Source organism: Mustela putorius, unplaced genomic scaffold (assembly GCF_011764305.1).
Source record: "Mustela putorius furo isolate JIRA1106 unplaced genomic scaffold, ASM1176430v1.1 tig00003845_pilon_pilon_pilon, whole genome shotgun sequence".
Taxonomy (NCBI): Eukaryota; Metazoa; Chordata; class Mammalia; order Carnivora; family Mustelidae; genus Mustela; species Mustela putorius.
The window spans coordinates 63,046,972-63,062,228 of NW_025421998.1; the positions used below are offsets into that span (position 1 = coordinate 63,046,972).

The window sequence follows — 15,257 nt, forward strand, 5'->3', positions numbered from 1 at the left end:
AACACATATTCAAAGCGATTCTAATTTAGAAACACTCTTGAATGTTGTTTTTCTTTTGAAGTGAGAAAATTGTTTGCCCTTTTTTGGTGGGAGTTGTAGGTGCTTAGATAACACCATTCTCTAAGCATTGATTTCCTAATTTTGGATTAGCTTTTATTCTCTTTTCTTTTCTTTACTTGTTAGAATTATTTGGTCAGTAAACCCTGACCTTTTTACTTTTTTCTCTTGTATTCAGCGTTTACTTCCCATTTCCATTGACATTCAGGGCTTTATCTCCTCACTTGGATTTCTGGTTTTCTTACTTCTTATCTAGACTTCTAAGGATCCTTCTCACATCTATCCTTTTAAAATAACCTGTTTAAGTGAGAATAATTTTTGTTGCCCTTTAAAAAGTTGAAACCTTCATATATTGACATTCAGGGCTCCTTACAATCCAGTCCCATTCTACCTTTATTAATGTGGATGTTCCGATTTGGATGGGACTTTTAAAGTTAACTAGTTCAATTCTCCTCCTTTATTTCACCCCCTTGATACATTATTGCCTAAAAGACTGATTTCCAAATATCATATTGCCTTCTTGTATTCTGCTGAACTATTTCACAGTATGCCTTGTGTTATCAGGTTCCTGAGAGCAGTCTGTCTTAAACATCTGTTCACTGACTGAATAAGTTAGTTCATTTATTCAACTATTCATTCAGGAAACATTTTTCAAGAGGCTTCTCTGTGTCACACACTTGTGCCAGGTACTAGAAGTGCAGAGTCAAGTAAGAGCTGTCTCTTTGTCCTCAAGCAGTATGCAAAGAAGGGTGGGACGTAGCAAGTCAGTCAACTATATCAGGTCATTGTGATAGAGGCTCTAGAGAGCTGTGCAGGAGATCCTGAGGAGGCCTACTGGTGTGCCCCCTCAATAAGTTTGGTGGAAGGAGGCTCCCTGAAGAAGTACACCTGCCAGGAGCTTTATTTTCTCTCCTTTTATTTGCTACACATCTCCCCCTGTACTCAGTACATTGCTAAGTAGATAAGCCACTTTAAAGAAGTATTTTTAAATTATTTATAGAGTTTAGTTGACAATATTTTAAAAAGAATGTTGTGTTCTTCACCAAGCTTAGGCTTTGGCCAAAATGAAATATCTGTTTTCCATGTATGTTTAGGCCTTTTCTCTCTCTCTTCTTTTGCTCATACTGTACTCTATTTGAAGTTTTTCCTTTCTTCTCTGTATATGAAAATTATATCTGGTAGCCTCGCTGGTCTCCTGCTTCTCTTTCTGACCTAGCCACAAGTAACACCTCCTCCTCCTTAATTTCACAGAGTAGTTTTTTGCTCTTTCCACAAGTACTTGTCACACTTTAACTGATATTACTTATTTGCTTGTTTTTCTCCTTGACAGGGCTAACTGCTCCTTGATGACAGGGATTTTGTATCTTCCGAAATGCCTAGCATTGTACCTTGCCAAAGGGAGATGTATAACAAGAACTTGATGAAAGAGTGAAAAGTTTGTAAGGAAAGCTCTTTTGTTACTGGCATCTTTCAATGAAAAGGATTCTTCCTGGCATAACTAAGAATGTTTTAGCTTTACTTGTGATGAGCATAGTAATGCTTTGTATCCAGAGAGCTTCCAATTTTGGTAGAGTTTTCTGGGTTAAATATCAAGTTTCCAAGATCTCCTGGTACCTTTGAGGTGACAACTATGTTTCATTTGAAAATAAATGATTCTGGAAGGTTTAGTTTTGTGCTCTGTGACACCTCAATCCATTTTTAGTTACTTCGTGCTGTTTTTACGATGTGATATGGAAGAGCACTAAATTATACGGCCGAGTTTGTCATTGGTGTTCCACAGGACCTATTATGTATTTGTGGCTATTGGGCCTAATAGTGCTACCATTCACCTGGACTTGCTGTATTTGTGCTTAGTGCCTTTCTGTTGAGAAACACACATGATACTCTCTTTCGTGAAATCTTATTACACTGGGCCTGATCATTCTTTCAGCAGTCTCAACAAGGGAATTTTATCCTTCACTGAACATTTGAGTGGTAAGAAAAAAACCCAAGTGTTTTCTTTATTTCAGAATTGCCAAGTTTGCCTGGAATTGTTTGGTTTTGGAAGTAAGTTTCCATGTACATTATTGCTTACAGTAAAGAGGGCTTAAGGAAGAACTATAAAATAGATGCTATTGTAAGTTTGTCATCATCTAAATTTGCTGTCAGTTATATTTAGTAATAAAATACTCTTCTGAGTTGTCTTCCAGGAATGCAATGGTCTGGATTTGGAAATCAGGAGTCAATTTTGGCTGTGTCTCTACCTGCTGTTTGATGTTAATGAGGCCAGTTTAGGGGCTCACTTATTCCCGAATGATATAATAATGCTTTGTAGTTCTAGAAGAAGGTTCAAACAGCTCAAAAGCTTTGGATTTTTACAACAATCTCATTAATATCCATATCATCCTCTAGTAGGTTGGTGTGTGCAGGAAATGAACTGCCTATGTAATTAATTGCCTGAGGTTGGATCCATAGCAGGCCCAGCTCTGGGGATGATGTTTTAGTTACCAGTGCATACTATTTCTGTAACTGTGTCCTGGTAAGAGTGAAATAATCCTATTTGAAGGTTGGAATGTGAGGTCTAGTTATTTGGCAGGGTGGAGACAGAGGAATTTTGTAGATCAGTCTCAAATTGTATGGAGACATTTGCTATAGCTGCCCATGGGATTTCTTAGCATGGTTTTACAAGGCCGAGAGCATCACCCTCCTACCTTTTTTGTCTCATTTCCCATGACTCATTCCTCCTTGCCACACATTTCTCCTAAACTTCTGTCATGGCCTTTCATGTCTTTTTTTACTACTTGTGTTTTCATGTGCTTTTGGCCTTGCTGTAATGCCTTTGCATCTTTACCAGTGTGATGAGTGTTCACTCATTCTTTAAAATCTGGCTTTCTCCTCCTGAACCCAAACCAAAACATGTATATTTCCTCCATCTCAATTACTAGTTTCTGCCACCATGTTCCCTAGGAACCATATACATACCTCCTATTATTAGCACAGAGCACTCTTAGGTATATTAGATGTATTAGATCACTATTGTATGTTTATTGAATTGACGAAAAATTCATATACATTTGGCTTTCATATTAGTCATAAGACTGATTTTCAGTGAGAGAGAGGCAATGAGAGAGAGCATGAGCGAGGAGAAGGTCAGAGGGAGAAGCAGACTCCCCGTGGAGCTTGGAGCCCGATACGGGACTCGATCCCGGGACTCCGCGATCATGACCTGAGCCGAAAGCAGTTGTCCAAACAACTGAGCCACCCAGGCGTCCCTAAAGGCATTTTTTTAAAAACCAATTATTCCTGATTGAGATAGTTTAAGAGTTGGTATATGACATTTGGATACCAGTGTACATTTTAGTGCTTATTTACATATTCTACATTGCTTTTATTCATTCAGGTCACTGATTTTTACACTTTTGGATATCTTTCTCTTAGACAATATGAGATGTCCAAATATATCTACTGATTTTCCTTTTAGCTATGGAAGAACAATGCAAGAGTTTTGATTCAATAGGAAAGAAAGGAATTTATGAGTCTGAATTTTCTTCAGAGTAGGATTATTATATCGACAATATACCACTAATTAATGGGAAATAAAGGAGTTTAAATTTTATTGGCCAAGTTAATAATTTCTAGATTGAATTATATTTGTAAATTGGTTTTAAGTATGATTTAAGCTAAAGGTTACTAATGAAATAAACACTTACAGAAAGTCATAATGTCCATAATGCCCCTTATTGAGAACTTATTAAATACCATAAAGTACTAGGTGATTGCTCTCTCTTTATATGTAAATCTGTGTTGTCTGTTTATTGATCTGTTGGGTACCTAATATATGCCAGATACTATAACAGGCACTAAATAATTTTTAAATTCTTTTAACTGAATTTGAATTAGAGATTATTATTCCTATGTTTTAGATGGAGAAGATAAAACACAGTGATTAATTTGCCAACTAGTAAGTGGGTTGGCTAAGGACTAAACTGTGGTCTTCTGGGTGTTATAGAATATCTGTTAACAATTTCTACATCTGGCTGCTTTGCATTATTTACTTTTTTTTCTATGTGGTGTTTTGGTGCTGGATCTTTCTTGAATATTGTTGTTTGTTATATAAAATTCTAACAAATGCTTTGATAGTTGGCAGAACTATTTTCCCAATATTGAATTTTGAGAGATGGTTATAATTTCTTTATCATGACAGTTTTATATAGTTTCATGTCACAGTGTCATTCAATAAGAATTTAGTCTTAAATTTTACAGTTTTTAAAACCAAGAAAAAAGTAACTCATATATTTACAGTTTATGTGCTTTTTAAGTTTAAGATTATTTAATTATAAAATCACTTATAATTATTCATATCTTTTAAACAGGTATCAAGTACTTGCTTTTGCAACAGATGCAGATAAAAGACAGGAGACTGAACAACAAAAACTTGGTTCTGGAAAAAGACTTATTGTAAGGCCTTTTTTAATTTACAAAAATTTCAGTAATGTCATATTTAACCACCAATTTTTTTTTTTTTCAGAATAAAAATTTCTGGGAAGAAGTTATAAAAATATTTATTTTAGCTATTTTTCTTTTCTATGTTATGATTCTCTCAATGGGCAAAAATTTAGTTGGCTATTATTGAGCAATGGAGACACATGCCTAGTCCTGTTATAATTTATTAGATTATAAAGTTGCATCACTAGAATTATAAATGTTCAGATGAGGTCACTTTTAACTGATGTGATTATAAACCAACATAGCAAAGAGACAAAAATTAAAAAAACAAAACAAAACACCTTTATCCATTCATCTGCCATCAGAAAGGATGAATAGCCAACATTTGCATCAACATGGACAGAACTGGAGGAGATTATACGGAGTGAAATAAGTCAAGCAGAGAAAAGACAATTATCACATGGTTTCACTTAATTGTGAAACATAAGGAGTAGCATGAAGGACATTAGGAGAAGGTAGGGAAAAATGAAGGGGGAGAAATCAGAGGGGAAGAGGAACCATGAGAGACTATGGACTCTAGGAAACAAATTGAATGTTTTGGAGGGGGGGAGATATAATAGCCCGGTACTGGGTATTAAGGAGGGCACATATTCCATGGAGCACTGGGTGTTATATGCAAACAATGAATCATGGAACACTACATCAAAAACTAATGATGTACTGTATGGTGACTAACATAACATAAAAACAACAACAACAACAAAAAACTTTTTTTTTTTAAAGATTTTATTTATTTATTTGACAGAGAGAGATCACAGGTAGGAAGAGAGGCAGGCAGAGAGAGAGAGGAGGAAGCAGGCTTCTTGCTGAGCAGAGAGCCCAATGGGGGACTCGATCCCAGGACCCTGAGATCATGACCTGAGCCGAAGGCAGCGGCTTAACCCACTGAGCCACCCAGACGCCCCACAAAAAACTTTTAATAGACAAAAATATTGATATGAGTAGGCATGTGATTAAATATATAAGTAAAAGATTAAAAAATTTATAGCTTACAAAGATAAAATTGGCTCAAAGACAAAGATGGACATTTGGTAACTTGAGAAATAGTTTGAAGAAAAATTGTAAATGATAGAATGAAAAAAATTATAAATGTAAATATAAATGATAAATTGTAAATGATAGAAATAGTTTGAAGAAAAATATAAATGAAAAATCATAAAAGAAAAATGGTAAAATGATAAATTAGGGAATAGATGATGGTTATGAACTTTTTGTTTTTTTTAAAGATTTTATTTATTTATTTGACAGAGATCACAAGTAGGCAGAAAGGCAGGTGAGGGGGTGTGTAGCAGGCTCCCTGCTGGGCAGAGAGCCCCATGTGGGGCTTGATCCCAGGATCCTGAGATCATGACCTGAGCCGAAGGCAGAGGCTTTAATCCACAGAGCCACCCAGGTGCCCGGTTATGAACCCTTTATCCTGAGAACCTCCATGGATAGGAAGGAAAAACAGAAGGAATTGAAAATTATAACAGAAATAGTAAATTGTATTTCAGATGAACACATATGAAAGAAACCACATGAAGAAATAATGTGGAATTTAGAGTACCAAGGTAGGAAGATTAGAGAAAACCAGTTTTTTGTATTAGGCTATAGGAAGGAAGGCTAACTTGAAAAGAGCCAAGAATGAGATGAAAAAAATATTTCTTAATAATAGTAAAAAGTGAAAGAACACAGGATATACAAATATGACTTACTTTTTCATAGAATTTGGAGGCACCATACTGATAACAGTTAAATCATAGACTTTGGAGTCAGTTTTTTTTTTTTTTTTAAGGTTTATTTATTTATTTTAGAGAGAGAGAAGAGAGAGAGAGTACACGTGTGAGTAGGGGGCAGGGCAGAGGGGGAGAATCCTCAAGCGGACTCCTCACCAAGCACAGAGCCAATGTGTGGCTGGGGCTTCATCTCACGACCCATGAAGTCATGACCTGAGCTGAAACCAAGAGTTGGATGCTTAATGGACAGATCTTGAAAGCTATACTTATTACTGATTTTGAGCAAATTTGAGCAAGTTTGTTAACCTTGCTAAATCTCAGTTTTCTCAGTTGCCAAATGGTGATAATATCTATTTTACAATGTTGCCATTATATATAGATAGATAGATATATGTATATAGATATACATATATAGATAGATAGATGTATATTTATCTATCTGTCTATCTATCAGCATTTAGTGAAGTATCTAGATGATGAATATGATATTGATAATGGTAGTCAAATTGTCCTTGACCTCCTCCTCAATCGTGGTTTTCTTCCATTTGTCCCTTTTATTCTGCACACCAACCACGTGGGCATTTCATTGTTCCAGATATTCCATGGTTGTTCTTGATTCAAGGCTTCTGGACATATTTTTTATTTAGTCTGGAATACCCTTTACTTATTAATTGTACATGTTTATTGATACTATTCTGTGCCTTACACTGAGGATATATCCCGAAGGCAATTACAGTTGAGTGATTTTCCCATTCTTCTTTAATTAATAAGTAGAGTAAGAAATGTCAGTAAAACTTCCTTTCATTACACCACAATCATTTGGCAGGACTGTGTTGCCATGAAACATTAAGTCTATTGCAGAGAAACAAAATTTTATCCATTGGAATGCTTTTAATAAAGTAGTTGTGGGAAGGCAGTTAAAAGCTGCCTATGTTACTGAGAGCTACCTCTTAACTATTTGTTGATTTCTAATTTAATTATTTTGTGGTCAGGGAAATACTTTCTATGACTTTGAATTCTTTCAGATGTTTTGATATTTGCTTTATAGCCTAGAATATGGTCTATTTTGGTAAATCTTCATTGAGCACCAGAAAAGAATGTCTATTTTTCATATGTTCTTGGGTGTCCTATAGATGTCAGTTAGATTGGATGACAGCATTGTTCAGATCTTCTATATCCTTATTAGTTTTTTTTTCCTTTTTAACGAATTTCTGTTATTTATTTGGGGGGGGTATTGAAGTCTGACTGTGGATTGTCTGTTTCTCCTTGAAATTTTGTCAGTCTGTTGCTTCTTGTATTTTGAAATTCTTTGATTAGGTATATAAACATTTAAGATTGTTATGTCTCATGATGAACGTATGCCCTTTTCATTATCAAATAACCCTCTATCTTTTTGCTATGGTAACATTCTTCTTTTGGTGAGTATTGTTCTGATATATCTGTTTCCATCTTTTTACTTTTATCCAGTTTATGTCTTTGTGGTGAAAATGCATTTCTTGTAAGCAGCACATATTTCGGTCTTGCTTTTTGTTTAGTATGATATGCTCTGTCTTCTAATTTGTTTTCTAGACAATTTACATTTCATGTGATTATTAATATGGGTAGGTTTAAGAATGTCACGTGGCCATTTGATTTCTTTTTGTCCCATCTGTTCTTTGTTTCCATTTTCCTGTTTTTCTGCTTTCAAATTTTAGAATTATTTATCTTTTTTGGCTTATTAGCCATAACTCCTTGTTTTGTTATTTTAGGAGTTGTTTTATAGTTTATAGTATTTAATTTATCATGATCTACTCTCAGTGATATTACACTATTTCATGTATAAGAACCATACTTCTGTTTCTCAGCCTTTTGTGCTTTTGTCATATGCTTTATTTTTATATACACTGTAAACTCCATATTGCATTGTTACTATTTTTGTTTAAATGGCCAGTATCTTTGAATGTGATTTAAATGATAAGAAAAAATATATTTCCTCATGTGGTTACCATTTCTGATACTCTTCATTAATTTGTGTAGGCCGTATTTCTAACTGGTGTCATTTTTTTTCTTCCTGAAGGACTTGCTATTACATTTCTTTCAGTATGAGTCCACTGCTGATGAATTCTTTTAGTTTTTCTATGTCTCAAAAAGTGTTTTTTGCTTTTGTGCTTGAAAATATATTCTTTGGGGGCGCCTGGGTGGCTCAGTGGGTTAAACCTCTGCCTTCAGTTCAGGTCATGGTCTCAGAGTCCTGGGATCAAGCCCTGCATGGGGCTCTCTGCTCAGCAGGGAGCCTGCTACCCCCCCCCCCCCGCCCCGCCACCTGCCAACTTGTGATCTCTATCAAATAAATAAATAAAATCTTAAAGAAGAAAAAAAAATGTTCTTTGGGTGTAAGTTTTAGTTTGACAGATTTTTTTCTCCCTGGCATTTTAAGAGGTTGCTCTTTCTTGCTCCCATTGTTTCTCATGAGAAATCTGCCTGCATTCTTATCTTTTGTTCCTCTTTTCATACTATCTTTCTTCTCTGACTGCTGTTCTGATTTTCTCTTACCACCTTTTTTAAGCAATTAGGCTATGATGTGCTTTGTGTGGTTTTCTTTATTTTGCACTTAAGATTTGTAGAGCTTCTTGTATCTGTGAATTTATAGTTTTTATGAAAATTAAAAAAATTTTAATTCTTAATTCTTCAAACTTTCTTTCTTTTTTTTTTTTTTAATGTTCCATTTCTTCTCTCCTCTGGGGACTCCAGTTACACATACATTAGTCTACTTGAAGTTATCCTGTAGCTCACAGATTTTATTTTCATTAAAACTTTTTTCTATTTTGTTTTGGATAACTTTTATCATGTTTTCAAGATAATTAATCTTTTCTCTATAATGTCTAATCTGGTGTTAATTCTCATGATTTTCATCTTTATAAATCAATTTGGTTTCCTTTTTTTGTTATATCTTCTATGTCTCTACTTAACTTTTTGAAGATATAGAATACAATTATAATAATTATTTTAATGTCCTTGTTTTCTAATTCAAACACTTGCATCACTTTTGAGTCATTTTCAGTTGATTTATCTCTTTGTGAATCATATGTTCTTATTTTTTCTACATGTCTATGGATATTTTATTAGATGCCAGATATAGTCATTTTACTTTTGGGTGCCAGACATTTTTTGTATTCCTGTAACTGTTCTTGAGCTTAGGCCTGGGATGCAGTAATGGTACTTGGACAGTTTGATCCTTTTGGGTTGTTAGTTAGGACCAGAGCAGCACTCATCCTGAGGCAGCTTACTCTGCATTCCTGAGACAACACCCTTCTGAGTGCTCTGCTTAGCTTCCTTTGAATCATGAGTTGTTCCCATGTGGCTGGCAGGCACAGGCAGTATTCCAGGCGGTATGAGTGCTAGGTGGTGTTACTTCTAATCCTTTGGGGTGGTTCTTTCCCTGGCTTTGGGTAGTTTCCTTACATGAATGTGGTGATAAGTGCTCAGATGAATATTTGAGAGGATTCTTTTTTGTTTTTTTTTTTTTTGTTGTTGTTTTTTTAAAGATTTTATTTATTTGACAGAAAGAGATCACGAGTAGGGAGAGAGGCAGGCAGAGAGGCAGAGAAGCAGGCAGGGAAGCAGGCTCCCTGCTGAGCAGAGAGCCCGATGTGGGGCTCGATCCCAGGACTCTGGGATCATGACCTGAGCTGAAAGCAGAGGCTTTAACCCACTGAGCCACCCAGGTGCCCCGAGAGGATTCTTTATAGCTGTCAAAGTTCTGTCCCTGTGCTACTCTCCTGCTTTTGGCATGCTGTCTTGTGAAGTCAGCTGCTTTGGTTTCACTGAACTCCCAGTGTTCATTTCCTCAATTCGGGGAATTTGCTGGACCTTGCTTGGTTCCTCCTCCTGGTGCCATGGCCTGAAAACTGTCTCACGGATAGAGCAGTCATACCACTCACCTCATTTGTTTTGTTTTCAGGGGATTACTGTCTTTTGTTGTCTGATATTCAGTGCCTTGCAAACTGGTGTTTCATATGTTTTGTCCATGTTGTATTGTTTCAGGTGGGATTGTAGTCTTTTTCCTATTACTCTGTTCTGGCTGGAAGTAGGAGAGTTTTTAAATAATTATTCTCAGTAAACTTCTGTGTTTTTTTTTTTTTTTGAGACTCATTAATTTAGAATGTGATATATTTCCCTAAGGGGAAGTTACAGAGAATGGCACTAAGTACCTAGTGAATTGAAAGTGTTTATTGGCTGGATCTCAGCCTGTAGCCTCAGAAACTTGGTTTGCCTATCCATTCTGAATGAAGTGTATCTGCCTAAGTTATAGACAGTGATTTTTTTTCTTTCTTTCTTTTCTTTTCTTGGGAGAGGGAGAGAAGGGGGGTAGGGGCAGTAGGAGTGGGGAGAGAGAGGATATTAAGCAGGCTCCAGTCCCAGCATGGAGCCTGATATGGGGCTTGATCTCATGACCCTGGGATCATGACCTGAGCCGAAATCAAGAGTCGGAAACTTAACCAACTGAGACACCAGGTACGCTAACAGGGATATTTAATGCTAGAATGCTGGCCTATTAAGATGTAAGGAGAAATGTGACTCATGGGATGACATTTATGGTTTGTGTACAGTGGAATGTTTTCATGTAGGTAAAGCTACACTTGAACTTAATGGTAACTGAATAGTTTCTTAGTGTTGAATCCTGATTCAGATAAGATAATCTGGTCATCCACCTATGTTGTCTTCCTCCTTCAGGTTGTTTTTATACACACACTGATATTATTTGTTCTTCGGTCCGGTCCCATTTGGATTTCATACCTTTTTCAGATATTTTAATACCTGAAGTGGATAAATATCTAAGTCATATCTTGATGGCCAGAAATTTGTATCTTTTTTTTAAATTTTTTATTTATTTTCAGCATAACAGTATTCATTATTTTTGCACCACACCCAGTGCTCCATGCAATCCGTGCCCTCTATAATACCTACCACTTAGTACCCCGAACTCCCATCCCCACCCCTTCAAAACCCTCAGATCGTTTTTCAGAGTCCATAGTCTCTCATGGTTCACCTCCCCAGAAATTTGTATCTTTAATGTGAGTTTTCGTCCCTCTTCTTTGATCCATTATTTGTTGTTTATAGCCTAACTTTGATGGCAGTCTTACTCCCTCTTTGTCCAGATGCTTTTGTATAGCCATCTCACTGTGACTGCCATATACAGTATATGTCAGCCAATGTTATTCCTCTTTTCTGCTTTTTTTAAAATTTAAAAATATTAATTGATTGGGGACTGAATTCTAGAAAGCATATTCATTACATTCATTCCTTCATTATTTTAAGAAGCATTTCTTAAACACTGGCCATGTTCCAGAGATACGGAATTACCCTGGAGTAGCTCTTGAGGTATAGAGGATCCTATCTGTATTACTGGGACAGCTTAATGACTACTCTGTATATACATATCGATATATTTTAAAATTGTCTTTATATTAAAATGTTATAGTTACAACTGCATTGGTTAGGTTTTACTGATTATTGAATTTGATTTATGAAGTAAACACAATATGGAAATTTTTCTTAGGGAAATTTTTCAGTGAGGCAGATAACCTCTTTAGGTGTATATACATATTTTTTGAGCAAGTCATGGTCCTTCCTTTTCTGTCGTAGGATCTTTGTATAGGTGGCTCACTTTGCATAGGGCATTCTCTTACCCAATTCTCTGCCTGCCTTTTCCCCCGCTCCAGGTTTTTTAAGGTATAATTGATAAATACAAATTTATAAATTTAAACTATATCTTTTGGAATATATATATATATATATATATATATATAATGAAATCATTACCACAGGTAAGCTAATTAACACATCTATCACCTCTCATAGTTACCTTTTTTTATGTTAACATTTAAGACTTATCTTAATGAATTTCAAGTATATGTACGATACAGTACAGTATTATAACTATAGTCACCAGACTGTACATTAAGTGTCCAGATTTTATTCATTTTATGGAACTGAAATTTTCTACCCATTGGCCAGGATCTTCTCATTTCCCTCTTCCCCCAGACCCTGGCAACCACCATTCCACTTTCTGCTTATATAAGTTGACCTTTTTTAGATTCCACATAAAAGTGAGATCATGCAGTGTTTTTCTGTGCCTGGCTTTTTTCACTTAGCATAATGCCCACACATTCATGTTGTCACAAATGGCAGGATTTCCTTCTTTTTAAAGGCCAAGTAATATTCCATTAAATTATACACATTATATAGTGTATATTTTATGTATAATATTTCAATGTTCTTTATACATTTATCCATCAGTGGACATTTTGGTTGATTCTGTGTCTTGGCTATTCATATAATGCTGCAGAGACCATGGGAATGTAGATATCTTCTCAATATCCTGTTTTCATTTCCTTTGAATATATGCCCAGAAGTACAATTGCTGGATCATATGGACATTCTATTTTTAATTTTTTGAGAACCCTCCCTGCCATTTTCCATAGTAGCTGTACCAATTTGCATTCCTACCAACAGTGCACAAGTATTCTCTTTTTTCTACATCCTTGCCAATACTTGTTATCTCTTGTCTTTTTAATAATAACCATTCCAAGAGGTATGAGGTGATATCTCATTGTGGTTTTGATTTGCATTTCCTTGATGATTTAGTGATGTTGCGCATTTTTCGTATACCTGTTGGCCATTTGTATATCTTTGGAGAAGCAATTGCTCAGTTTTTTTGCTTATTTTTAAATCAGGCTATTTTCTTGCTGTTGAGTTGTCTAGTTCCTTATGTATTTTTAAATATTAACCTCTTATAGGTGGTTTGCAAGTATTTTCTCCCATTCCACAGATTATTTCTTTACTCTGTTGTTTCCTTTGCTGTGCAGGGACTTCTTAGTTTGATGCAACCCTTTTTGTCTATTTTTACTGTTGTTGCCAGTGCTTTTGAGGTTATATCTGAAAAATCATTGCCCAAACGAAAGACAAAAATCTTTTCCTTATTTGTTTTTCTAGTAGTTTTACAGATTCAGGTCTTATATGTCTTCAGCCCATTTTGAGTTGATTTTTGGATATGGCATGAGATAGGGGTCCAATTTCACTCCTCTGTATGTGGATATCGAGTTTTCTAATCACCATTTATTAAAGAGACTGTCTTTATTTTACATTCTTGATACCTTTGTTGAAGGTCAGTTGACTGTGGATGCATTTATTTCTCAGCTCTTTTCTGTTCCTTTGGTCTAGGGTTTTTGTTTGTTTGTTTATTTTTGTTTTTGTTTTTAAGTGCCACCAGTGTGCTTACTAAGTATAGCTTTGTGGTGTATTTTAAAATCATGTGATTTGATGCTTCCAGCTTTGTTCTTATTGCTCAAGATTTCTTTGGCTATTTGGAGTCTTGTGGTTCTGTATAAATCTTAGGATTTTTGGTATATTTCTGTGAAAAATGCCCTTGGAATTTTGATAGAGATTTGAAACTGTAGATCACTTTGGGTCGTATGGTTATTTTAATACTAGTAATCATTCTAAGTGATGTACATAGCATATCTTTCCATTTATTAGTGTTTTCCAGTTTTTCAATGTTTTATAATTTTATTGTATAGTCTTATACCTCCTTGTTTAAGTTTATATGAGTATTTTATTTTTCCTGCTCTATTCTGTAAATGCATGAGTAATTTTGAAGCACTGAAGAGCTTATATCATCTGGTAAAAGATGGACAAAACCTACTAGAGTGTAAAATATCAGAAATCTGGCCATCACACACAAAAAAGAAGTGAATGAAGACTAGCCAATTTTATGTTTGCTTTGTTGTAAAACAGTTTCTTAATTGTATTGATGTGAAAGTAGCTGAAATTACTTGTTTTTAGCAACTAAATTGATTTTAAGTTTTCCTTTGTAGGTGGATTGGACTCTAAACATTGGAGAGCAAGCACTTGATATATGTATTGTCTCTTTTAATCAGTCGGCATCTTCTGTTTTTGTTCTTGGTGAAAGAAACTTTTTTTGCCTTAAGGATAATGGACAGATTCGATTCATGAAGAAACTTGATTGTAGCCCAAGTTGTTTTCTCCCATATTGCTCAGGTGTGTAGAAGGAATTTTCTTTTATCTTTTCCATATGTCAAGGCTACGTTATATACATCAGGGAAAGCCATATATTCACACACATATATTTTAAACATCTAGGAAAATAGTTTTTTACAGAACATGTAATGAAAATTTTAACTTTTAAAGTTCGAATACAAGTTTGATATAAAGCACACATTTGGTTTTGTCAGTCATTTTACTTTGCACAGAATGTCTTAGGGAATTGGCCTCAGGTATACATTTATGCTTTCCAAAATAGGGCAGTTCAAGATGTTTGCAAAAGAACACCAAACTCTTTTATAAGCAGAAAGGAGCATAGTAATGCCTATTGGAATGACTTATCTGTAGCCAGTGCCCAGTAAAAACCATTAGCTAACTGTGTTAAACATTAATGAAATTTATGCTTTGTTGATGAAATGCAAAAATGTTGGCTACTATCTACTTATAGTTCCCAAGGCTGTAAAATTAAAATTTTTAGTTTTTGATATTTGTGCTTGAAGTTGAAAAATACTATTTTATTACTTAAAATAAAATAAATACCTTATTACTTTATGCTTTTACATCAAGATGTTAGAATTAGTTTGTATCATAAATTCCTTAAAAGTGATATACTATTGCAAATAACTGTTTTCTTATTATCCTCTTTTCTATATTGAATGTACAGTTTCTGAAGGAACAATAAATACTTTGATTGGAAACCATAATAACATGTTGCATATTTATCAGGATGTGACACTGAAGTGGGCCACTCAGCTTCCCCACATTCCTGTAGCAGTAAGAGTGGGCTGTGTACAGTAAGTGATTTAACTTTTTTTAGGTTCTTAGTCTAGGAATTCTGTTGAAGTTTTATGAAACAAAAACAAGTGATTTTACTAGGAATAACAAGTGACAATGTAGTGTGAATGTCAACAGTGGAAATAATTTAAAATATAACTTTTATTGGAAAAGGATATAAAA

General features: G+C 34.9%; 1 protein-coding gene across 3 annotated transcripts in view; it reads left to right on the forward strand.

Moving 5' to 3' along the window:
- The window catches only part of BBS9 (Bardet-Biedl syndrome 9), a 447,161-nt gene that overhangs the window by 103,104 nt on the left and 328,800 nt on the right, over positions 1-15,257 (forward strand). For all 3 annotated transcript variants that reach the window (XM_045062860.1, XM_004762629.3, XM_004762628.3), the window contains 3 exons: positions 4,410-4,494; positions 14,114-14,297; positions 14,965-15,094. In XM_045062860.1, the coding sequence (XP_044918795.1) occupies positions 4,410-4,494; positions 14,114-14,297; positions 14,965-15,094 (399 nt within the window). The remainder of the gene's footprint in view (positions 1-4,409; positions 4,495-14,113; positions 14,298-14,964; positions 15,095-15,257) is intronic.